At 48.0% G+C, this 27,009-nt stretch overlaps 1 protein-coding gene across 2 annotated transcripts in view; it reads right to left on the reverse strand.

Annotated features, from left to right (window-relative positions):
• The window catches only part of GALNT10 (polypeptide N-acetylgalactosaminyltransferase 10), a 217,749-nt gene that overhangs the window by 44,002 nt on the left and 146,738 nt on the right, over nucleotides 1-27,009 (reverse strand). For both annotated transcript variants that reach the window (XM_064596621.1, XM_045902165.3), the window contains exon 5: nucleotides 38-223. In XM_064596621.1, coding sequence (XP_064452691.1) covers nucleotides 38-223 — 186 coding nt within the window. The remainder of the gene's footprint in view (nucleotides 1-37; nucleotides 224-27,009) is intronic.

Consider the following 27,009-nt stretch of genomic DNA (forward strand, 5'->3'; position numbering starts at 1 on the left):
AGGCTGGGGCCTACCTAGCCTTGGGAAGGTCCCTTACCGAGCAAGGGGGGGAGCCAGTTGACATTGGCTTCACAGTGCGAGTCTAAGAACGTGATGACATCCCCAGTTGCTGCTGAGGCCCCCAGCATCCGGGTCCTTATCAGCCCCTCCCGTTTCTTGGTTCGAAGAATCCTCACACTGGGGAAAAGGGCCATGTAGTCCTCGAGTGGCTTCTTCAGGTGCTCTGTGAGAGAGACAGAAGAGGACAAATGGACAGATGGGTAAGAACAGCTGCTTAGTAACCATTCGTGTCACCCCTCCCTTACGTGTGCACTGTACTTTATAGTTGAGACACAGCTTTCCTGTAGGATGCCTCATTGGACCTTTCAGGTGGGATCACCACCTGCATGCCCTAAAAGGGAAAACTGAAGCTCAAAGTCTTCCAGGGATCGTGCCAGGCCTGGAACACACAAGATCGTCTGTATGAGAGTGTGGGCAGCTGGGCTTGGCTGAGACCTAGTCCCTCTTTTCCGGATAACAATACTCTAATTTTGCTTTGTGAAACTGCCCCTCCCCCTTCTTAGGTGGGCTCACTGCATGCCCCGGAGCCGAGGGACAGGAGCACGTGGCATGGGCCCAACCAATCAGGGCATTCCATTTCCTTGCCTGCAGTGATTGGTTCAGGGATGGCCATGTGACTCGAGTAGCTTCAAACGATGAATCCTGAGTTTTGTTTTGTTTTTTTTTAGAACTATTGAAAAACGAGGCCCTTTTGTTTTACTAGAGCTGGTAAGTTAGTTGGCCATAAATCTGGAGGTGCTGGTGACATCTTTGGCAAATGAGGTGATGAGAGGTGGGAAGGGGGGTTTGGCTGGGCCTGAAGTAACGTGTAAAAAGAGTCGAGATGGAAATGATCCTGATGGCATTTTGATTCCCCAGATCCCCCTGTGCCCGAGGCAGACTCCCAGATGTTCTTACTACACATGAAACAAATGCCTCTTTTTGCTTATTCTAATGTGGGCTGAGTGTCTGCCCTGTGCCTGGTAAAGTTGTTCTGAATAGATCTCGAAGATAGTGTCTTTTTACTAAAAGTCTCAACCTTAACACTGGTGTCTCTTGGTTTTAATCAGGGTTTACGGCCCTTTATGAAAACTCTAGTATGGAAAAAAACAAAAAACAAAAAACCTCTCTAGTATGGCTACAAAAAACCCCTAAAGTTTGTATCACGCCTAATGATGAAATACTAAATGCTTTTATCCTATGATCAGGATAAAGACTGTACACTCTCTCACCACTTCCATTCAACACTGTACTGGAATTCCTAGCCAGTGTAACTAGCAAGACAAAGAAATAAAAGGCATAAAGATTGGGAAGAAAAAGGAAACAATATCTTTAATCGTAGATGAGAGGATTGTTTACACAGAAAAATCCTAGGAAACCTACAAAGAAACTAGAATTAATAGGTACACCTAGCAAAATATCAGGATACAGGTCAACTCTTAAAAATTAATTGTGTTTCTATGTACTGGCAGATAAAAAAGCAAATGGAAAATGCAATTAAAAATGGTAAAAATACCATTTTCAATTTAACAAAAAGAAGTAAAAAGTGTATACTTTGAAAACTGCAAAACACTGTTGGGAGATATTAAAGACTAAAATAGATGGAAAGATAGCCCATGGTCATGGATTGGATGACTTAATATTGTTAAGATGGCAATACCTCCTATATTGATCTAAAGATTCAGTGAGCTCAAAATCACAGCTGAACTCTTTGCAAAAACTGACAATTGACAAGCTGATCCTAAAATTTATGGAAGAGATCAAGGGATCCAGGATGGCCAAAGCAATCTTTTGATTACTTATACATGAATGTTCAAAGCAACACTATTCACAACAGTCAACTGGCGGAAAGAACCCAAGCTTCCATCACCTCACGAATGGATAAACAACTATGAAATATATCCATACAGTGGAATATTACTCAACCATAAAAAGGAATGAAGTACTGATACAGGATACAATGCAGACGGACCTCAAAACATAACACCAAATAACAGATGCCAGACACAAAAGGTCGCATATTATATCATTCCAGTTGTATGAAATTCCAGAATAGGTAAATCCACAGAGACAGCAAGCAGATTAGTGATTACCAGAGACTGCGGTAGAGGGAGGAATGGGGAGTGACTACCTAATGGGCATGAGGTTTCCTTTTGATCAGACATATTAGAACTAGGTGATGGTTGCACAACACGGTGAATGTACTAAATGCTAATGACTTTTATCCTTTAACATGGTTAACTTTATGTTATGTGAATTTTACCTCAATTAAAAAGAATGGGTAAAAGATTTGAATAATCACTTCTCCAAAGATGATATAGAAATGGCAAAAAATCACATGAAAAGAAGTTCAACGTCCTTAGTCATCAGGAAAATGAAATTCAAAACTACAACGAGATCCTACCTCACATCCACTAGGATAGCTCTACTGAAAGCGTCAGATGTTGCTGACAAGGATGCTGAGAACAAGAATCCTCATACACTGCTGCTGGGGACGTAAAATGGAGCAGCCACTTTGGAAAACAGTCTAGTCTGGCAGCTTCTCAAGCAGGTAAGCACAGTTACCATTCTACCCAGCAACTCCACTCCTAGGTATATACCCAAGAGAAATGAAAACACATGCCCACCCAAAACTTGTACACTGATGTTCACAGAAGCAATATTCAAAAGAGCCCCAAAGTGAAAACCAGCCAAACATCTACCAATTGATGAACGGACAAACAAACGTAGGATATCCATACAATGGAATACTGTTCAGCAATAGAAAAGGAAAGAGCTATTGCAACAATACAGATGAACCTTAAAAAAATAGTATGCTGGGTTAAAGCAGTCAGACACATAAGCCTAGGTATTATATGATTCTATTTATATGAAATTTCTAGAAAGGCAAAATTATAGGGACAGAAAGAAAGTCATCAGTTGTCTGGGGCTGGGTTGGGAGTGGGGACTGATTGCAAACAGACACAAGGGAGCTTTTTGGAGTGATGGAAATATTTAAAACTGGATTATGGTGATAGTTTCACAACTGTGTAAGTTCACCTGAGAATACACTGAATTGCAGACTTAAAATGGGTGATTTTTACATTATGTAAATTATATCTGAATAAGGCTGTTAAATAAATAAAAAAAAATTGTATTTCTGTGTACTGGCAAAGAACAATTGGAAAATACAATAAAAATACCCTTTATAAAACAGCATCATATAGTTAAAGACCCAAATAAATGTAGAGATAAATCATATGTATAGATTGGAAGACTCCATATTGTTAAGAGTCAATTCTCTTCAAATTTGTCTATAGATTCAATGCAATCCCAATAAAATCACAGCAGGTTTTGAAATTGACAACTTGCAAAGAACATAGAATAGTGAAAGCCAACTGAGGGTTGACGGAGGGAGGTGGGTGGGAGATGAGCTAGATGGGTGATGGGTAGTAAGGAGGGCACTTGTTATGATGAGCACTGGGTGTTGTATGTAACTCATTAAATTCTACTCCTGAAACCAATATTGCACTGTGTGTTGACTAATTATTATTTAAATAAAAATCTGAAGAAAAACCATACTGGTCAAAACACACACTCATTGTCTCTTTCTCAGCTGGGAAAGCTGGAGCTGACTGGAATCAGGAGGACTGGGCTGCACTCCCATGTCTGGCACAGTGGGCCCATCCTTGATTTCCTCTGGGCCTGAATCAGGGTTTGCACCAGAAGGTCTTCCCAGGCCCTGGACCCAGACCTCACAGAAGCCCAGTTAGCACTGACCAGAGCTACTGGGTGATCACCTTCCTTAACCCAGGCCCCGAAGCCTGCTCTGAATTCACTCCATCTGGGGTTAGAGCTGGAAGGGCCCTCGTAAGTCACGGGGTGCATCCGAATCACATAGTGGGCTGGCTGTAAGTAAATACAGCTGTATTGAGCATCATCCCAGAGGGCTGTGACTTGCTAAGCCTGGGGCAGCATCCAGCATCTTTTGTTTCGCTTGACCCGTAAGTGATTCTGATACACAGCCAGGCCTGGAAGCCACTGGAATAGTTCGGTCTCTTTATTTTTTTAAAAGATTTTATTTATTTATTTGAGAGAGAGAGAGAGCACGAGCAGAGGCAGGGGCAGGGGCAGGGGCAGAGGGAGAAGTAGACTCCCTGCTGAGCAGGGGGCCCGGCTAGGACTCGATCCCAGGACCCTGTGGGATCATGACCTGAGCTGAAGGCAGACGTTTAACTGACTGAGCTATCCAGGTGCCCCTCGGTCTCTTTATTTTATAGACAGAAAGCTGAGGTCCAGAGAAGGGAAGGAACTCCCTTTGGGATATACTTAATAGTGGGGCTGGTTTCAAACCAGGGTCCCCTGGCTGCCAGAACCCAATGACCCTTTTATTCTTCTAACCCCATATAGAAATGAATCACTTCCACTGTTATGTAAGGCAGATTATAATCTGCAAAGGAGCTTCACAATTTGATCCCCCCTTGCTTCATAAAATCATACTCTGCATCGTGCTTCTCTCCCCTTGACAGGGTGAGAAAACGGATGCTCAGAGAAGCTAAGAAACTCGCCTGAGGTTGTACAGCCAGTAAACCGCTGGTTTCTCTATAGAAACATGGTGCCTTCCCCCTTCTTGTATTTCCCCAAGCTCTCACAATCAATCACATATTATAATTTTTGCCAGTTCCACTACCCTACTACAACTTACTTAGTTTTAAAATCAACTCACCTTTTTATTATTTAATTTTTTAAAAGATTTTATTTATTTATTTGAGAGTGAGAGCGAGAGCGAGAGATTGAGAGAATGAGTGGGGGGAGGAACAGAAGGAGAAGCAGACTCCCCGCAGAGCAAGGAGCCGGACATGGGACTCGATCCCAGGACCCTGGGGTCATGACCTGAGCTGAAGGCAGACACTTAACCGACGGAGCCACTCAGGCGCCCTCAACTCACCTTTTTAAATTAAAGATTTTTATAGAATTACATTTATTTTAAAGGGAAACAAACACCATGAATGAAAAATTGGTATCATTTGTGATAAAGAGCTAATAAAGAAAAAACCCAAGTAAAATAAAACCGTATGACTCGATTTTAGCCAAAGCTTCCTGCCTCCCCACAACTAAGAGCTTAAATTACAGTCTGTGCTCTCTCTCTGTCAAGAAGGGAGATATGGGCAACCAACCGAGACTCTCCATCTGAGGTAATCAGAAGAAATGGATGAGCGCTAGAAAGAGAAAATGTTCTCTCCACATGATTCAACATGGCCTAATGCAAAGTCTCTGAACCAACTGAGATCATCTCAGGTGCCACTTAAAACCACTTTGGCCCTGGAACACTCAGGACACTGCTCTGGTCCCTTGATATAAGTCTCCTAAACTTGCATGACCAGAAGTGTGTTTTGTGTTGTATTGCCTGGTGTCTTGCAGGTTGGAGCAATTAAAAGATATACGGAGAAAAGATTATCTACACATATACAAGCGCGCTGGAAGGCTGAGAAATACTCCAGGTCGCCTTCTTGCCAAGATTAATATGGCGCCTCCTGCCCTTTACCACTTCGCTTTGGAACAGCAACTCTGTAAGAAAGCAGAAATCAATTTGCCCTAATTGAGGGACTAAATCTTTCCAAAAGGGAATTTCTTGGGCAGTGAAACAAGATAGCAAGAGGCATGATCACGCTCCAGATATGTATGTTGCTGTTCGGGCAGGAACACTATCTTCAAAAAAAAAAAAAGAAAAAAAAATCCATAGTCATTGTCTGTGACCAGCGCTGTTTCTTGGCTGGGTTCAACTGGTAGGTCATTAAAACGAGGATGAGATAATCTCTTTCACCCACACACCACTACTCCCATCAGAGGGTGAAATATCACCCTGTCCGGCTCTAATCATTGAGGGCCCGGCTTGGGCAGAGCCCCGTCGCTAAATCACCCCGAACGCAGATGGCCGCAGTCATTACAGATCGACCAATTAGGGCCTTTTGACAGCTTGTGGTGAAATCGGAGCAATTATTTAGGGGCAATCATGCTCCTCCTGTCCTTATCAGAAAATGCATTTACACAAAATCAGGACTGTTGCCTTATTTCATCGCACTGTCTTCTTGGATGAGCACATTCCCTAAAGTCACAGAATTTTTGAGCTAGAAGGGACTTCGGATGAAGATGATGTTGGTTATGACGATGACAATTGTAGAGAACAATTACTGAGCCCTTGCTCACACATGGAGCCCCCTGCTTCATCTACATCGTCTCTGACGCCTACAACAACACTGCACACAGGGCACCACAGCCCCTTCTAGAGAAGACACCACGAGGCTCAGAGCGGGAGATGTAACTTGCCCAGAGAACACAGCTGATAAATGACGAAGCCAAGGTCTAAAACCCAGCCCCACCTGACCATGAACGGGCTGGCTCCTCCTACTCCACCAAACGTCACCTCCGCCTCCCGGCATTCAGGCCCTCCGCTCCACCCAGTGGGGAATGGGGAGGGCCTGAGAAGTTACCTGTCTCCTTGCCCAGAAGCCTACAGCGACGCGGTGTTTTCCAGCCTGGGATTTCTCCCGGCTTCATAAGCACTAGGACAGGGATGGAAAACAGGCTTCACTGAAGTGCCTAAGCTAATGGTTGTAATGGATACCTAAAGCTGTGTTAAGAAAGGCTCTGAGGCTATATCCTGGCTCAGCATAAAAGTTCCAGGGCTGAGGGGAGATGTCTGCCCTGAGGCAGCAGCCCTGGGGGCACATCCTCATCCTTCCTCTTCCAGGGGCTGCTCGGATTGAAAAGCAATACAGAATTGCTTTTGCTCTCATTACCCTTATTTAATGATGAGTCAGGCTGTCCATCCAGGAGTTGAGGTTGATTCTGAAGGTGAGCCCTGTCACGGTAAGGCTCTAGGCAGATGTCAGAAGAGCAGTTAAGAGTGCTCCCAGGTGGAGTCTGTGTGTCTACGCCTTCTCGGCATCTGTTTTCCTCCCGGCTACCGGCCTGCTAGCACCTGCCTTGGCCGGGGGCTCTCTGCGCCCCTGAGAGTGGACCTCAGTCAAAGGCTGTGGTGTGGGCAGGTAGCCGCCCTGGTTCCCTCGGCCCTGCGGTGGGATAACCCCGAGCACGTGCTCCGCGCCGGTCCCCAGGGCTACCGTGCGGATCGTGCACAGTGGTGCCCTCACAGGCCTTCCATTCCATTCTCACCTCCTCACTCTCTTGCTGGTGTTTCTCGAATCTCCTCCCAAATAAACTACTTGCACTCGAATCCTGTGTCAGTTTGCAGGAAACCCCAACTAAGACAAAACCGAGTAGCAGGTATGAGTTAGAGCAACTGCAAAGTCGGCCGTGTGGTTCTGCGAGGCTGCCAGGGATGACTTCTCCTCCGTCACACCTCGTTCCGTGGCGCCCGGTTTCTGTCGATCGCAGTTACTGTGTGTTCGGTACTCAGCCGCACCAAGCACATTCACCCATTGAATCTTCACACACACTCCCTGAGGCAGCTCGAGATTAGTATCCCTGTTTTACCTATGAGGAAACTGGGACCCAGAGAGGTAAGTAACTTCCCCCAGGTCCACACAGTTAGTAAGTGGCGGGTTTTGGATTTCAATCAAGGCAGTCTGGCTCCAGAGGCTGCTGTTTTGTTACACTTTTGGAAAAAAAAAAAATTAAGTATCATTTCAAACATATTAACAAAGTGTAACAGAATAAAGGCCCCTCTGCCATCACCCCATCACTCAGCTTCAGGAATTATCGTCTGGATACTCCTGTTTCATCTCTGCCCCCGCCACTGGATGATACTGGAGCTACCAGTCTGTGCTCATAACCATTCATGCCGTTAGAGGAGAAAAGTCTGGGGAACTAACGTGGGAGGATATGAAAGCTCCCATGGGAAGAGCCCAGCCCTTTCTCAAGAACTCTCCCCGTGAGTTTCCTCAAGGTCGGGCACATGGTATCTTCTCAGGAAATACTTGCTGATTACCTTGTGGACTCCCCAAAAGCCACTACAAGGAGGGGGGGACAGGTATCAATTACTAGTGAGGAAACAGATCTGGCCCCAAGTCTTTCAGCCGGTGGGGTCTGAGTGAGGACCAGACCTTAGGGCCCGTGCTTCCCAGGGTCCTCCCTGTATACCTGTCTACACGCGCGCACGCACACACACACACACGGGCTTCTCTGGGGCCTGCGGCCTCTCCTTCCTATCTGGTCTCCAGGGCAGCAGGACTGTGAGGATGGTTCTGCCTGGCGGGGTGTGGCACAGGGAGGAATTGCAGTCAGAGGAGCTGCACTGGGTTGAACTGTGACGCCCCCGGCCCCAAAGATATGTTGAAGTCCTAGCCCCTAGGACCTGTGAATGTGACCTTCCCTGGAAATTGGGTCTTTGCAGATGTCATCAAGTTAAGGCGGGGTCATACTGGTTTAGGGTGGGCCCGAATGCAATGACTGGTATCCTTTATAAGAAGAGGGAAATCTGGACACACAAGGAGAAGGCCAAGTGGGCACGGGGGCAGAAATAAGCCAAGACACACCAAGGACAGCCAGCAACACCCGAAGCCTGGAAGAGGCAAGGAAGGATCCTTCTGTAGAGCCTTCTGAGGGAGCATGGCCCAGCTGACACCTTGATTTCAGACTTCCAACCTCCAGAACCATCAGAGAATAAAGTTCTGTTGCTTTAAGCCCCCCGGTGTGTGTACCTTGTTAAGGCAGCCCTAGGACACTAAGACAGAAGGGTGAGGCTTTCACCCGGGCATCACAACACTCGGTGACACAGGAGGAACATGGTCCCAGTCCAGCCACTGCTATCCCTCGTCTGGGGCACTGCAACCTCTGGGCAAGTGCGGTGGCCGTGACGGCTGTCCCTGCTCCTCTCTGTCCCTCTTTGGTCTAGTCTGCATGCAGCCGTTCAGGTGGTCTCTAAAAAGAGAAGTAAATTGCATCTTGTCACTCTTCCACTGCCTTGTGTAAACCCTTCAATGGCTTCCCATGGCTCTTGGAAGAAGGTCCAAAATCCTTACCAGGCATGACAAGGCTGTGTGTGCATGGTTGGTCCCCTCCCTTCTTGCTGCCCCCCACCATGCCTTCTTCCTTCAGGCATCCCAATGCCCCACGATGACCCCTTCTGCCTCCGGTTGTCTGTCTATGCCGGTCCTTTGGCCTGCGTTGCCGAGTTCCTAGGCACCCCCTCACCCATCCCAGCGAACTCCTGCTAATCCTTCAGCTTTGACTCAAGACTTCAACTCCTCACTAACGCCTTCCTGATGACCTCCCGGACCACAGCAGGTCCCTAGGGCAGATTGTCACCGAGCCCTGGAAATGTCCTTCATGTCCCTCAGCTCAGGTCATCTATCGTTCTGCATTCGGGGAATTACTGTGTCTCCCTCCCACTTTGAGCTCCTGGAGGGCGAGCCCTGCGAACGCTCTGCTCGCCACATGCCTCACGCAGAGCTGGAGACATCTGCCAATCCCTGCTAGACCCACACACCTTCCTCCTCCATCCTTTCATTCGGTTTGATTTGATTTGATCTGATTTCCCTGTGAAGGAAGCAGGTCACAGTTCATCATCCTCATTTCGTGATGAGGGAAGTCAAGTTCAGGAGATGTTGTTTCTGTTCCAAGGTTACACAGTCAGCAAAGTAAGTGGTGAAGACAGGACTCAAATTCCATCAGGGTGTTCAGGAATCTTTACTCCAGTGCTGTGTGCAATCAAATCAATTCCCAGGTAGAATAACCGAGCTTCAATCTCGGTGCCATCGAACCCTTGCAGAGACACCTGCTGAGAGCACCTAAAATTAAGGAGATCCGTGTGTTCCACACTCTGGCAGAGCACAGAACATGTGGGAGAGGGGCCCAGGGATGGGCCCTTGAAGGAAGAGGAGAAGAAGGGAAGTAGGGATCAAGTCACAGACCAGACAAATCAGCATCGTCCCTGTGTCACTTCTCCGGCCTCCGGGGGTGTTGTTAATGATGCAGCCGCTGCGGCGGGAGAGGCTACCCTCCACACATGCGGGCTGGCTTCTGGGAGCTGTAGGTGTTCTGGGTCTTGTCACATCTCAGCTCCGCTGGGCTTCTGGCTATGATAGTGTCATAGCTCATCTGTTCCCAGGACTGACTTAGTCACTTCAAGTCTTAGCGTATTCCAAGGCACTGCCAATCCATTTGGGAGAGGGAGGGCTCACAGCAGTCAAAAGTGTCACCCTTTGTCCTGTTAATGACACTTAGGTGTTTCTAGCCGAAGGAAAATTGTTAAGATGAGGTGAACCCTCATCTTTATTATCATTGTCATTGTCATGATTTCTGTCATGTGCTCACCGTGTGCCTGGGCCCACTGTCTCATTTCATTCCCGCAACAACTCTACTAGGTAGGCACTGTTAACTACCTTAGATGGGGAAACCGAGACTTAGAAAAGTTTTATGCTGATGAGGAAGGTGACAGCCAGAGAGTCATGCCAGGTGTTTCTGATCCCAAAGCTGGCATAATTAACTACGAAACTACATCACCCCCTCGAGGCCCCCGGTCTCTCCATTCTGCCTGGTGGGTATGTTTCCGAACCCACAACCTCTATCCTGTCTCCCATCCCCTGGGATGTCCAGCGCTTTCACTTGCTTAAAAAACTTACAGATAGCTGACTATAAACAGCAAGAAAATTAAAAAGACAGGTCAGGAAGGAAAGCTATGATGGCGCCAGGATGGGTTGGCAGGTGAAATGCACAGGCGTTTAAACATCATTTACTGTTTGGAAAAGGTAAACAGACCAGTCCTTCAGGAGAGACATACTGTTCTGGCCCTGAGTTCTGGGAGAATTTCAGAGTGGCAGAGCTGAAGCTCTTTCTCCTTTTCCTTTGAGGTGGGTCCTCTACTAAGACGGTCTAAAGTGTAATAGACATTCTTGATGGCTGGTTCTGAAAACCCAGCCATTTCTTTTCCCCCTTCCCCCCCCTTGCCCTCCTCTTCTTGATAACAGCTTTATTGAGATATAATTCACATCCTATACAATTCACCCATTTCAAGCCTACAATTCAATGTCCACCGGCCAGTTCTGTACTATTGAAAGTAGCAAACCAGCTGGACCTTAGCAAAGGCATTTCTGCAGAGAGAACTTGGGTCCGTTTCATCAGGAAAGCATGTACTGCACTCCTCCTGGGTGCCAGGATCTATGCTGGGCATGTTCCTTTCTGTTGATCTAACACGGTGGTTTTCAAAGTGCAGACCCCAGACCAGGTGCATCAGCATCATCTAGGAACTTATGAGAAATGCCAATTCTGAGGCCTCTCCCCAAACCCACTGAGAATCAGAGGAGTGGGGCCCACTGACCTGGATTTTAACAAATTCTCCAAGTGATGCTTGTGCATGTTAGTGTTTGAGAAAAAAACCGATCTGACTTAATGCAGAAGATCAGAGAAATCAATCAGGCCAACATGATCATATCAGGATTTCTAAATGATTAGAAACGGAACCTCAGTTTTCCTGCTAGAATAATAGAAAAACTGAAGTTCTCCAAAGAACTCAAGACTATTTGCTGGCCTCCAGCAAAACTGTGAAGGGCATGGGTCCTGGCTCAGGTATCCTCCATCCTCATCCTCAGACTCATGGTGGTCCCCACCTGGCCTGGCCTCTCCTTCACCTCCGCAACCCTCCTCTCGCCTTCAAGCAAGAGAAGAGCTGACAAACGAATGTTCCTCCTGATAGGCTCATAGCAAGGGTTCTCAAACCTTAGCCTTAAGAGTCCCTGGGGGAGCCAGTTTTCACAGACATTTGCTATGTCGGGGAATAGTGACTTTCAAACCTTTTGACTGTGACCCATAAAAATATACACTTTACATCATGACCTGGTACCCAGACGCATAACTGAAATACAAGGTGTGATGCACTTCTATTCTAGCCTCTTGTATTGCATTTTTGTTAAAAACCTGGCCATGGTCCTTGCAACTGGTGTCATGACCTTCCAATGAGTCTGCTACAGTCCGAAAAACCCTGCCCTGGCGCACAGCCTGGAACCCACAGTGTGAAAAAAGATGCCTCACACAAACAATGAATCATGGAACACTACATCAAAAACTAATGATGTAATGTATGGTGATTAACATAACAAAAAAAATAAAAAAAAAAAAGAAACCTATACTAAATAAACTTACATTAAGTGCAAAAAAAAAAGATGCCTCACTTGACCCTTAGGTCCCTGGTCATGGCCCCTGACCAGAGGCCAGTGCTCCCTACTCAAAGCCCATTGTCGTCACTGTTATTATGGCCAGGATTCCGAGGAAGTGTACCCAAGGTCCAGTTCTGTACCCACAAATGCCCCTGCACTGCTGACCACTAACTGAGGCCGTTACTAGAATGCGTGTGTGTTGATCTGAGATCTCTGGAGTACCACATGGGTGGAGAAACTTATTATGCCCAAGTGGTCAATTTTCTTCTGCCAGAGACTCTAAAGAGCGTATTTTAGGTGTCCTTCCCTTTACCGCGAGAGCTGCAAGGAAAATGTGTGTATCGGGGCTTTTGCATCTATGGGTCCTGTTGTCTCTGCAGCTGGAAAATATGAAGGACATAGTAGATCCGAGGGAACTGGGCCTAAGTAAGCTCTTTGTCAGAAGCCAACACAGCTTCAACATCTAGCTGGCTCACCTTCTGATTCAGGGGTTTCCACCCCATCTTACTTAATGTCCCTTTATGTTACAGTTATCTTGTATGGTCCCCTTTAATATCCTAAAATAAAATTCATAAATAACACAACCTGCGTTAATACCCAATTTGAAACAACTCTATATCATGCCTCAGCTGTGATACAAAGGAGACGTAATAAAATATGTGTTTCAATATGTAAATGCTTGGGATGATGACCAGAAGACAGAGAAGTAGCCAAATGCTTGTACTTACAGCATCCTATACTGGGTTACATTTTAGTTCAGCTAACAGATCAGTGCAGGTGTGTGGGTTGGCAACTCAAGTCCCAAAAGCAGCACTGCTGTCGATGATGTCATTTCCTAAAACAGGGAACAACTTCTAGAACAAGTACCATCTTCCCTTGATATCCATGTATTCCTGGAAAAGTCAGCACATGCCTGGGGTCAGGGGGGAGCTCACCTGGGGGAGAGCACTGTCCGTGTCTGTAAGCTGCTCTGAGTGGTAGCTGGCAATAGGTGAGCAGCGAGAGGAAAAGCAGGTTGGGTGAAATGCTCATGGGCATGTCCCAGTGACAAGATACATTTCTGGGGGGAAACTGAGGGAGGAGGAGAGGGGCCAGCAAGACTGGGCACTGGGTGGCCCAGGGGCCTTGGGAGAACAGGAATGTCTAGTGAAAGCTGGAAGTGGGTTGCTATGGAGTATGTGATGTGAAACCCCTCCTTTGCCTCTTCCCATCAAGTGTTCAAGAGTTGGAAGTCCTCCCTGATACCCGTGCACACACGGATTCTTTTGGGAGGGGGGGTTTCTGTCCAGGGTGGAAACAGAGTGAGTCCCCGGTCCAGAAGCCAGAAGCCAAGGGCAGCCAACTCAGGCATACACCTGCCGGGCACCAGGCACTGTCCTGGGCTCTTGGCTGGTGCCAGCCCGCACACATCCTTCACCGCCACCCTCTGAGGGTTACCCCTCCTTTACAGACGTGGAAACAGACCCACAAAGGGTCTGTCACTGCCCGTGGTCACACAGCTGGTAGTGATTTCCCTGGAGCTCAAGCCCAAGTCTGTCTGTCTCCACCATCCGTCTCAGTCCGTGGCCGGCTGGTTGGAGGGCTCAGACGCACGCGTCAAGTTTACTGCTCCGGTGCGTTTCCGAGAACGAACGGGAAATGGACCTCCAAGCTAAAGACAAATTGTACATCTTCCCCAAACATTTGCTTTGAAACCGCAAGCCCCTCTGTCCTTTGGCATCACATTACAAATCACCCCACTCCTCCGGGCACAGGTATGACGTCTGAACATGCCTTCAGTGATTTTAAGAATGAATTATGCTCCTTCCTCAAGCAATCACATCCACCAGCTAGCTCCCAGAAATAGAAAGCACTTCATCACACAAATTAACTCCTCTCCCCGATTTCACAGAAGATGAGTAATCTATGAAAAAAGAGATGCTATTATCTAAACAGGCAGCCTTATCTGCACTTTTAATTTCAGCTAAATGCCTTGGTTCCTTTTCATTGGGTGGGCAGGGCCATAAATCTGTTTAATAATCAGATGACGAATAAAAACACTCCAGAAAACACCCCTATCAAGTTAATTACAGCCTTCCCTGTTTTCTGAAGGCGACTCCCCACAGATCAGCTACAAATGAGAAGAGAAGGTAGGGTCCCTTGGACTTGGCCCATCCCGTTTTTTCACCCAGTTGGAGCCCGTCCAGGGGAGCAGATTCATGGGCAGTTGGAGCTGTGGGCTCTTGGTAGCTGCTCTTAAATTATGTCAGGTTGTCAGGTGTTGGAGAGCAACACGTGTTTCATTTAGGGCGCCAGCTTCCATGCCTATCCTTTAAGGTGTTATTAAAAAAGGGAAAAAAAAATTTCTCCACTTCAGCAACAGTGTCAACCTGTCAGTTTCATATTTGTTAAAGGACAAAAGTATTCTCCTGGGGGAGATTTTCCTGCTCAGTGCACAGGAAGAGAGAGTTGAACATACGTCAGAGTGTTTCCTTACCACCCCTCTAACTACTGCCACCCCCTCTCCCCCAGATTCCCCAACCCAACCGTAGCTCGCTGGAAATCTCTGCTCTGCAGAGCCCTGCAGACTTCTCATCCGGTCCCTCCCCTCCCTGCTTCCTCACGGCTCGGTGCCAGGGCAGGCCCGTGGGATCTTCTGCTATCTACACAAACTCCCGAGGCAGAGATTAATCTGGGTACACAGGTCTCTGGCCCCTGATCCTTCGTCTTTCATCCCATCCACACTGTTGCTACAGCACAGGCCTACTGACATTCTCTGGTGACATCCCAGGCCTCTCGGCGATGTCCAAAGCCCACCTTCCCAGGCCAACCTCCCATCTCAAGCCGGCACCGGAGCCTCTCTGCAGACACCACTTGACTACTTTCTTGCCTTCATTCCTTTACTCTTGCAAATCCTTCAGCTCAGAGCACCCTCCTCTGCTTCTCTGTGCCGGGGAATCCTATTCTCCCCTCCGGGCTCAGCTCACAGTGCTCCTGGATTACCGTCTGCGTGCATGGCGTCTCCTCTGATGCCCCCTGCCTCTAGCGAATGCTCCGAGCACAGCTCTGTTTGCATTCCATGCGTGTTCTGGTCAGGACTTATGTTGATCTGTCTGGCAGCAAGCTTCCTGGGGGCAGGACCAAGGTGGCTTTATTCCCCGTCCCTCATAGCACCTGTAATTCTACAGGTGCTAACAGATATCTGGGGAATGATCCCAACTGGGTTAGTTTTCCTTGTCATTTGCTGCTTTTATTTTTTAAAATCTGTACACAAAACATGCTTCCAGAGGACTCAACATATCACCCAGGGGAAGATGTCAAGCATGTTTGGGGGTCCCTGTCATCCAGGTTATTTACCTGTGGGTTTTTAAAAATAGGAGGTAGCCAAGGGAAGTAAAAGTCATCTTCACAGCAGGATGTTTATTGAAGAACTGGCTGCTCACGAAGTTCCCACTCAAACATCACTCCCCACTTACCAAAAGGGTATCTCTGCCTAATACATCCATATCTGTTTGTGAGATGGCTGTGTTGTAGACGTGACCACCGGCAAAGCAACACAAACTGATTATAAGCTGCTGCAGAGAGAGCAGCAAATGCAAAGGCCCTGAGGCAGAGGGGGCAGGACCTAGAGCAGTCACTGACTTTTCTGGTTCATGTTTAAGGCCATTTCTTGTAGGCAGACACTTGCACTGAATCCTGTTAGGGCATGCCTCAAAGATTCAGATAGCCTGCAGGGAAAGAAACACAACTGACACAGAGGGTCTCCATTTTTGGATATGAGGTGTTCTGGATATTTCGTCTTTTTCCTTCAAAGATGGAAAAATCTTTACTATTTTTTGTGATTCCAAACGTGATCCATTTGTTGTATAAACAAACAAACAAACCCTTTTTTGACCATCAGGAAGCAAAGTCACATCTGTACAACATGCCAGTCTAGTCTCATCCACCAGCAACGGCCGCTCAATAGTTTGGCGTACTTCTCAGCCAGTTTCCCAAGGTTTTTGTGCTTATTTATTTTTCCTGAAACCTGCTTTTTTTCATTTAACAGTATATCATAGTCATCTTTCTATATCAGTACATGCAGATCTAGCCTGTCCTTTTCCCCACTATCTCACTCAGTCCTCCAATTAACCCAAGTGAGGGAAGTAGCCCCATTCTCCCTGGCACAGAGACTAAGGTTGGAGAGGTGGAGTATTTTGCCCAAAGTCAGCAACCTGTAGATTAGCAGCAGACAGGGCTCTCTCACTCTATAGCTCACGCCCTGTCTCTGACACCAGGCTGTGTGCCTTCAGAAGAAAGGACCGGGACCAGGAGATAAAATTTGCAGTTACAGTTCAGCTCGACACAAAGAAAGAACATTTTAACAGTGAGAGCTGCCCAGTAAGGGGTATCTTATCAGACAATGAGTTGTCCACCACGGGAAGAATTCGATCAGAGGCTCAACTCATTATACACACCACAGAAAAGACTCAAACGTGGGGGAAGGACAACGTGGCCTTGAAAGCCCCCTGCAAACACTGGGATCGGGTGACTCTCTGGTTACAAGATGAGATGCCTGTCCATACCACGAACTCTAAAATGGTGCAAATCCAGCTCTGAGGACCTAATCCTCTAACTCGATGACTCCTTCTGAGATGCATTTAGTAATTTGCATAGAGAACATGGTTTTCTTTTCATAAGGTCTAGCCTATTTTATCTACCCCTATAATTTTCTCCCTGCCCCAGCTGTGAGCAGATTTTACTTTCAAGGTTGTATTTGTTTTATTTGTCGAGGGCCAGAAAGCACACGGAATGCTGCCTCCAACGGAACTCCACGGGGTGGGTCTGTGTCAGGCAATGTGGGCTGGGAGTTCCATGCATTCTGAACACAGAGCAGTGCCACACAGAAGAGTTTTGCAGTCCTCTGGTTGTGCATGAGTCACTTGATGCCCATGTGGTCTGATTTGTTAACTCGTGCTCAAATGCACACAGCCCTCTAATGCCCATCGCCAAGGTGCCCTGGAGAGGCATCTCATTCCCATGCAGGGGCCCAGGTGGCTGGCTGAGTCGCAGGGCCATAGGGGATTGGCATTACCCAGAAAACAAGCAGAAAGACCTTGGCATGCCAGCAATGCCCCCTGGCTCCTCAGTACCTTTTCTATTTGGGTCTGTCACAGTGCCTGACTTTTCCCCATTTGTGACCCCGTTCCTGTGGGTTACCACATCTTCCCTCTTGGGAGTGGGGCATTTAAAAATTGAAGTAATACATGCTCATTTTGAAAATCAGATACGCAAAAATAGATGAAATATCACCAATTAACGCACTGTCGGGTGGCCTCTTTTAATACTTTGTGGTCTGTTGGGGCTTTTATGTCCCCTTAGTAGAAAACCCCCTGATCCAGAAGGTCATCCTTTCATACTCCTTATTGCACACTGAACTGAGCCTCCTATCTGACAGGAACAGGGCAAGCTGTTCACAAACCAGGATGACCAAGCCCAGGCCCCAGGTGTACCGAGGAAGGTATTTCTGCTGCCAGAATACCAGGAACAGCTGTCCCACAGTGAGAGTGACCTGCACCAGGCATGGTGCTCCGCCTCCTTGCAAGTATTATCTCATTTCATGTCCCCCTGATCCTATGAGGTGGGACTGTCGTCTCCATTTTAGGGATGAGAAAACTGAGGCCTGGAGAGGTGGAGCGCTTTCTCTACCTCCAGTAAGTAGCAGAGCAGGGACTTACTTGATCGGGGCAGGGCAGGGCGGGGCGGGCGGTGTTGGCCTCAGAGCAAGTGCTCCTTTCCCAGTGGAGGCACGTGTGAAGATCAGCAGAAGCGCGCTACGAACAGATTAACTCTGGGGAGGGGACCAAGGGGAGCAGAGGTCTCCCAAGCAGAGTTTCAGTGGAATCTTTAGTGGGGTCAGGTGGGAAAGGATGTTATAGGCAGAGCAACCCTGGAAAGAAAACACAGCCCCGAGGCAGTCGAGTTTCCAGGGAACTGGACAGAGTCCAGTGACCTCACCACGATAAATCTTAAGAAACAAAGAAGTAATTCATGATTTCTTCTAATTAAAAGGGGGGTATTTCCTAAGATTGTATGAGTATCAAACAGAAACAAAACTTTAGCCTATAGAGGACTGAGACACAAATCCTCCCCAACCCCTCCAGAAAGGGAACATGCTAAATCTCTAAAACCTTGCAGGAAATTAATTAAATAAATAAACCATCTCCTTCTCTTCAAGGCAGTATTATTTTTTAATTAAGTGAGAAATAATACAAATATTCTCCTTGTAAAAAAAAACAAACCAAAAAACGAAAATCCTACAAGTACAAGAGAGGGTCAAGTGTCTCTTCGCCTGTACAGACCTCTGGTCCTGACTTACCGAGGGCTTTCTCCTAAGCCACCGCCACTCTAGCAGTCTGCAGTGTGCGTGCGCATGCACTTTTCTACACGCCTGTACACACGCATACATGTCGGAAACATACAGAACTGCTTCTGTTTGTGTGTGTGTGTTTACATAAACGGTTCTCTAGCTTGCTTTGTTGTTGTTGTTGTTTCTTACTTTATAATACATCTCAGGGCTCTGTTCGTGTCATTTAGATCCAGCCCCTTGTTTTCAATGGCTGCATCATATGCTGTATTAGGGATGTGTCAGAGTTTATGCCCCATCCCCTACGGATGGGCACTCAGGTCAGCTCTAATTTGGTACGATTATAAACGGTGCTGTGGTGAGCAACCTATTTGTGCCTCACAGCCCACATGCGGCGTAGTTCTCTGGGACAGACCCTGAGCAATGTCATTCCTGGATTTTAGGATATGCACATTTACATTTTTTGACTGTCAAATTGCCCTCCAAAGTGGAATTCCCAATTTTTAGTCCCTCCCCCCCCAGCAGTTTCTGTTTAGAATGGTGAGAATCTTGGGAAGGAAGGTGCGGTGGAATGAAGGGAGAGGTATTTTAAATGGCGTATTAGATATCAGAATAAAATAATTATTTAGAGAAATAGCTGCTGTGTTCATATTATACACTAGATAAAGTAGTGTGGGACAAAATCTTGGTGTGGGGTGATACACAAAAGAAAGGCTCTCAAAGAGGGGGCCAGGCCCTGTCCTCCAAGAATCTCTGGTGAGGACTGGAGATAGGATAGGATGGGCATGTTTCTCAAAGGGAAGTAAATGGTTGAACCCCCCCCCCCCCCAGAGCCCTGTTAGGATTTGGGTGAGGGTCACTGGCTAGGGACTGGGAAGAAGGGGATGGGGTAGGCAGACCACGCTCTCCTTCCCCAGGCCTGCTCCTGGCCTCTGGGGCCACCTGTTTTAGGAGGCAAATCTGGTCACCATCAAAACCACAGCACGGGGCATAAATTCCCTGGGGCCGAAGGCAGGACTGCTTCTCTGACCTCACAAATCGCTCCTAGCGTCAAATCCTCCGGCCCAGCCGGTCTGAGTGAAGGTCTGTCTAACCTGGATGGCTCAGAATTTCAAGGGAAAATGCAGCTCCTTGGTAACTTAGTAAAGCTGCCTCTGTGGACAATGGTGGTTAGAAAGGCACATTTACTGTGGCTTTTAACGCGTTAACGGTATATGAAGGAGGAGACAACCCTTCAAAACACAGCCCCGCTCTGCTCCCAAGTGTGCACCCATTAAGATGATTACTGGTTTCCTTACAACACAAATACTAATGGCCTGTCACGCTCTGGCGTATTTTTCTTGGTAACCTTCAATGTGGAATGATTAATACAGCTCCTGTGGCAAGGCTCGTACACACAAAGGCGGAAAACGGGGGGTGGAGGGGGGCACCCAGCTCTGACGACAGCACACCCAGGGAGGCAGGTGTCTGGGAAAACAAGTTCTGAAGGGCTGTGACTGTAGGCACGGTCGTGATCAGCGAGGGAGAATGTCCTGGGACTGCTCTGAGGAGTCAGAATCAAGGTTAGCTGTGTGACCCTGTCGGGGTCCCTGTCCCTCTCTGGGCCTCAGTTCCCCACTTTTAAATGGGGATCATGATCCCTTTCCTGCTTGCCAGGCAGGGTGTTTGTGTGGGAGGGGGCTTAAAGATGCAGAGCGGGCACTTCCTTATCATGGGCACTAGTTAAAACAAAAGCGCTGGGGAGGCGCACGGACGGGAAGGGGTGCACGGCACAGAACAGCGGCGGCTAAGACTTACGACACCTCGCCTTTCTACCTTCCATCGCTGTAAGCCTCAGTTTGCTCATCTGAAAAATGGGGATAATACAGAACAGCCCCTCCTCAGGGTGCTGGGATGGAATGAGATGATGCGTGCCGAGTGCTCGGCAAGGCTGGTGTCTGAGACAGGCTGAGCATCAATATTGTGACCATAGTTACTATTCCTGTTGTTACACCAAGCTAGGGAAACCGGCATCAGCCTTGAAGCTCCCAAGGAAACCCCACGTCCCCAAATTACATTGTCTAGAGACTGTTCCCCTCATAAAGAACAGTTCAAATTCTCCTTCTATGTCATCAAGGCCAGGGAAGGCACCCAACTGCCCTAGACAGAACTCCTGCCCAGTGTTCCATGCATTTCATTCGGGGAGAAAAACGCTAAAGACTGTCTCCATCTGGTCTTTTCAGAAATATGAACTGCTAGGTAGAGGTACCAACACCTCACTGAGGCTTTTGGTCTAATATTCAGTAATTAATGAGGCTCCCCGAACCATTCCTCCCCCGGTCTATTCATCTTATGTAAAGCACAGTGCAAACAGAGTCTCAAAGCCTTCTCTCTCAACTCAGTCATCACCCCTAAATCCCATATTTTAGAGCACCCTGGACATCATGTCAGCCTCTACCTCAGCTCATAGGGGACCAGACGTTACGGGATGCTTAAAGAGCCCTAGGATGGAGAGCAGAGGGGGGCTCACATGCTTCCAGGGCCAGGCAGCTGAGAGAAGTATATGAAATGGGCCAGAAGGAAACCCACAAACCCAACTGGGGTACATGGGGCTGTGGGCCCAGAGATGATATCAGGAGAACCAGAGGGCCAGATTTTTATGGGAATACCTCCCAACTTCCAACTACTGACAATTCAATCAGATTTTAAAATTACTTTGAAGGCCCAGTAAGCAGGTCTATGGGGATGTATCCAGCACCTTGAAAGGAACATAAACTCTTCAAAGCCAGAAATTTATGACCTAGAGCAAAGGAGGAGTAATTTACCAAATGGAGTTCTCTAAACCAAAGGAGTTTAACAGATCAGAAAAGACAATAAAAACCACCTGTATTTCCAAACCACTCCTAGCATTTTATGCTTCCAAGCATTTAAAAATATATGCATGTTTGCAGATGTTTTGCCTGGTTTTTATATTTCATAGGAAGGGCCCAGATGTGCATGCATCTAATGTGTCGTCTTTCTTTTCCTGCTCTCACCTCTACATTGCAATCATCTTTGCATGCTGCCCTCTTCAGGCAGCTCCATAGAGCAAACCCTCTTCTTATCAAATGTGCTTACTGGGCCCTTTCTCAGGAATGCACTGAGCCAAAGTTTCTCAAATCAAAGTCATGGACGGCATCCCTTAAAAGAAGCAAACTACCTTGGGCTCCTCCATGAACACACCCAGGGATTTACCTGAGAAATATTAGCCAAAGCAGCCAAGGTTTCTGACTTCCAAGTGAATTTTCACTGCAAAGAGAAGCATCTTCATAGTTGCTAAAGTAATTTTTTAAAAGATTAAAATTCAAAATGAAAAGGCAAATTAAAAAACTCCTGGCTAACTCTTGGATCCACTGAACCCCAGTGGAGAAACACTGGTGTAAGGCACAGGGACCCAAGGTCCTTGTGAGCTGAGCCTCTGAAGCTTCTCTTTGTCTGGGAGCCTCCCCCTTGCCCCCCACCCCATGGGGCCTTCTTCCCTGCAAGTCCCAGGGCTTAGAAACCACAGAGGCCACTGGTTGTCACCCATGCACTCTGGGGCCCTGGAGTTGAATTTAGATTCTCCTCCCACCTTCGGAGGGCTGGGGCGGGGGACGGGGGGCGGGGGCATACTTTAAATTATTTTCTACATTGGGCTCTTGGGCAAGATTTCTTTTAAAAAGTTTTCACTATTGAAAAAAGGAAAAAAAAGTTGGCAAAGCACAGATGTAGGCCATTCTCCTCATTTCACAGATGGGGAGATGATAATCCGGAGAGGGGCAGGGCTCTCGACAGATGGGCCTGAGGACACAGGTTTTCTAATGGGCTGGTGTTCCCTCCCTTAGCCCCGCCATGGGCCTGCCTCAGATTCCTCCCCTAGATTCCTCCTGCCTTTTTCCTCCCAAACACCTGCGGCCTCTCAGCTTTCCCCCACGCACCGTGTCCTCCCTGAAAGAAGCACCAGCTCCTTCAGTTTTCAAGGCTTCCCTATGTGAAGGGGTGATCTGTGCAACATGGGGGAACCTCCCATCGAACCTGGCATCGTGTCAGATGTGTGCAGCCGATGGCCTCTAGCATATTCGAGGGAGGGGTTTGGCCCAGTTGGCAGCTCTGTAAACGCAGACATAATCTTCTTAGCTGGAGACACCTTTATGATTCCACAGAAAGAAGAAATGAATTCAACCTCAGAATCCGTTCCCGTTCTAAACGTTAGAACAGAGGCTTTCAGGAAATGCAGGCTCCGAGTCTTGCAGCCAAACATCTGTCTGATGGTGGCACTAAGGTGCTAGGTCTGTGACCCAGAGGAAGAAGGGGCTGTGGGGTGGGGGTGGTCCTTGGTGTGGACCTGGGTTCTAGACCTGAGTGAGGCTGGGCTGGCCTCACTGTGTGACCTTAACTCATTTATCCTTTCTGGGCCTCAAGTTCCTCATCCCTGAAATGTGGCCACTACCACATAGCTAACTTCGCTGGGTTCCAGTAAGAATGGAGACACGGGTGGTCTGGAGTCAGTATGACAGATCACTTAACCCCTGCATTTCAGTCACCTCATCTGCAAAATGGGGGCAAACCCACTTACTCATTCTGGGAGGCGCAGAGAGCTATCAGAGAGTCTCACTAAAAAGGAAAGTGAGGATGCCAAAAAATCAATTCTTCGACACCCAGAGGCGGTGGTTGCCTCAAACACAGCATTTTTAGCAAGGGCTCACACAGCCAGCAAGCTTCCAAGGCAGCCCCCTCCCTGTGCTTTTGCCCTTCAACTGCTCACTCTCCAGCTGGAGAGGCGAGGGCCAGGCCTGGAAGCACACAGACCAAACAGTGAGGGTCCACCCTGCAGGCTCAGCACCCAAGCTTCAGGGACCCAGGAAAGGGAGACCAGCATGGGCTGGAGCATCAAAGAAGCCTTCTCAGAGGACCTGACCAACTTGGGCCTTGGAGGGTAACGAGGAGTGTGAGGAGGAAAGCGGGAGGTACTGGGGGCTGAGGTGGGCCAGGCAGGCTGGACTCTGTGCCCCGTGAGGGCAGACACCTGACTCGGACCCCTCATCTGCCCCATCTCGGCCCCACAGAGCACTGGAGAGGCCCTATGTGGCCAGTGCATCTTTTTTTTTTTTTTTTTTAAAGATTTTATTTATTTGAGAGAGAGAATGAGAGAGAAAGAACACATGAGAGGGGATAGGGTCAGAGGGCGAAGCAGACTCCCTGCCAAGCAGGGAGCCTGATGCGGGACTCGATCCAGGGACTCCAGGATCATGACCTGAGCTGAAGGCAGTCGCTTAACCAACTGAGCCACCAGGCGCCCCGTGGCCAGTGCATCTTAAGGAGCATCCTACATCCATCCACTACCAGTACCACAACTTGACAATCTGGCTGGGGAGATGAGAACGAAGCAAGCAAAAACAATGCCTAACAATGCCAAGCGGGGACTTGGCAACACATGGCTGGCGGTGCTCACGAAGTGACAAGGTCACGTGGACATACCGGGGTCCCGTGGCACCCCGTGCCCGGAGCTCCAAGAGCCACAGTGCCATCGTGTGTTTCTCTCATTCAGGGCACAGCAAATGTGTGTCCTCATGATAAGGGCAGACTAGACACAAAGCTGTGGGTGTTCTCAGAGGTGGAGGCAGAGGGCATCCCATCCACATCCAGTCACGTGGACACTTAGAGAACACCATAAATCATGGCAGGGATGGAATCTGGCTTTCTGAGTGGCCACCAAGGGGCTGGGAAGGAGTTTAAGCTTTGACCAAAAGGACATCGATGAGAGAATGCCAGCTAGAAAAATGTCCCCTTCTCTCTCCCGTTCATGTGCAGGGACTACCCCAGATGCTGTTCCTTCTTGCACCTACAGAGGGAACCCTCCTCCCCCACTGAGAGCACCTGCCTGTCCACACCGGAGCTTACTGTGCAGTGGGAGCCTCTGCTGGAATTGCCTCTGGTTTCTTGCTCCTTCTCCCTTTTTACACCTACTCTCACTGTTTTGGGCTCCTCCCAAGCAGTGTCAAAGCCTTAATCCTTGCTTAGGGCCTGTTTTTGAGAGGACATAGGCTAAGTAAGACAAAGAAGAATCATACATTTGCTCTTACTTGTAAAATAAAAGTAAGTCATTCATAAACACGGGTGCGTCAAGAGTTGTCAGGAGCCAAATGACTTGCCTGGGGTGCCTGGGTGGCTCAGTTGGTTAAGCGGGGACGCTTGATTTCTGCTCCAGTCTTAATCTTAGGGTCCTGGGATCCGCGCTCAGTGGGGAGTCTTTCTTCCTCCCCTGCCCCCCCACCCTTGCTTGTATGCACATGTGCGCGCACACACACTCATTCTAAAATAAATAAATCTTTTATTTTTAAAAAATTTTTAAAAAAGATTTTATTTATTTATTTGAGAGAGAGAATGAGATAGAGCATGAGAGGGGGGAGGGTCAGAGGGAGAAGCAGACTCCCCGCCGAGCAGGGAGCCCGATGCGGGACTCGATCCAGGGACTCCAGGATCATGACCTGAGCCGAAGGCAGTCGCTTAACCGACTGAGCCACCCAGGCGCCCCAGAAAATAAATAAATCTTTTAAAAAAATGACTTGCATGCAGCACACCTTATAACACATCCTGACCCACAGTGTCCTGACACTATAGAAGAGAATGAGAGATGAGAAGGCAGCCTCAGGTGGGCTTTGATGCAAGTACCCCAAGGTGCTCTTGTATCTGTTCATTAACTCAATAGACATTTAATGATGCCGCTATGAGCCTGGCATTGTGTGGGGTGCCAGGGATGCTGAGGTAACTAAGACATAGTCCACATGCTCAGGGAACATGGAAATGCCGGGGTGTTAACTCCATGGGAGCTGGGTATTTCAGGAGGAGGGCAAAAGGAGGGAAGGATCCTCGCTGTCCTCATTGAGGACGAGAGCGGGGGGAAGAGATGGCTTCACTGAGCTTGGTCCAGAAAGGTGGACGGGAGTTTGCCAAGAGACAAGCGCTTTGTTCCACTCCTCTGGGTGAGGTGGAGAGGGCTTCCCCTGTAAGCACCTTTGCAGGGACCTGGTGAAGGATTAAATCAAATGTGGGGGATAATATTGAAATAAATCCTGGGGAGTGGCAGTGGTAGTTACCACTGCTGTTTTTGCTCACAACTGCGGCTTCACTCCCTTTACTATCCCTCCCCCTCCCCCAAAACCTAAACAAAACCACCATAGCCCTGGAGATAGAAGCTATAACCAACATCAGAAAACAGAAACAAACAAAAGTTGCTGGCGAAGCCAAGGTGCTGGCAGAAACAATATCTTTGGAAGCACACGTCCTGCGTAAGCGTCCAGCCCTCACCATGACTCAGAGCTAGGCAGAGCTGGGCTCTGGGAGTGCGCAGTAATCAGAGAGCAGAGGGGGAGGTCAGAGCGGGTGAGGTGCCTGGATCCAAGTGTCACTTTCAGATGACAGAGTTTGAGACAGGAAATCCCGTTTTTTAAAAAAGTTTACAGTTTTGCCCACCTGAGTGAAATTTCTTCCTTGCGATACTTATATCCTGATGTAAGACTTCGGAGAGAGCAAAGCTTTCTTAAACCCGAACACATGAATAAAATGTCCTAAGCAGCTGTTATAGGCGTTTGGCCCCTTGGGATATGAAGAAAATAGTCAATGGGAATGCAGCTATCACTTGGTGGCTGTGTTCAGGCACTTGGCAGGGCTCAGAGCTCCTCATCACCTTACCGAAGCTGGTCAACCCACAGTCACACGCCTGCCAGTGTCTCTGCCACTCAACTCGGGCTTTACCCATTAACGCTAACTATTTACAAGGCTTCATAGCATTAAGTGCCACCAAACAGGCTTCTGCATGAACAGATATGTAACTGGCATAATCTGAAAAATGGCAGGTGACAGTGTCAGGTCCAATTCCCTTCTGCTGCCTGATTGATGGGCAAGGTCTCTGGGGGCAGGGACCAGAGAAATGTTAGAAAGGAGTGGGGTGGACCTGGGGCCCACTCGTCTCAGGGAAGCTCCGGGCCCTACCACTCACTAGCTGTGTGACCTTTGCCAAGTCACTTCATCTCTCCAGCCTCAGGGTCTGCAAATGCAAGATGGGGATCACACTACCCCACGTCACAGGGTGGCTATGGAGAAGTACTGAGACATGAGTACAAACCACTTAGTACTGAGCCTGGTATACAGTAAGCACTCAGTCAAAGGCCAGGAGACCCCAATTAACAGGTGAACTTTATGTCCACCTGGGGAAGGGTGGTCTGCACTCACAGAGTTATTGCCATCAGAGTGGGCTGTGTTGAATTTGCCAGGCATCTGTGCCACGGATTGAGCCACATGGATGTGGTTAAAATGCAATGATTCTGTGAGAACCTGACTCATCTCTATGACCTGAAAACAGCTGAGACCTTTTGTGCTGCATGCCTGCTTGAGGAACTCAGACGATGAAGTAATATTCCTACAAATGTGTTCTCAGGTTCTGGTGTTTTGTCTCCGCCCCCCGAAGGATGTTATCTGTAAAGCTGGCAGAAACTCTTTCAACAGAAGTCTGGAAGCCAGCAGTGGAGTTACTTAGTAGCCCAGATTGCATTA

This window comes from Mirounga angustirostris, unplaced genomic scaffold, assembly GCF_029215605.1.
Source record: "Mirounga angustirostris isolate CCGP_5_RB_7025 unplaced genomic scaffold, mMirAng1.0.hap1 SCAF_7, whole genome shotgun sequence".
Classification (NCBI taxonomy): domain Eukaryota; kingdom Metazoa; phylum Chordata; class Mammalia; order Carnivora; family Phocidae; genus Mirounga; species Mirounga angustirostris.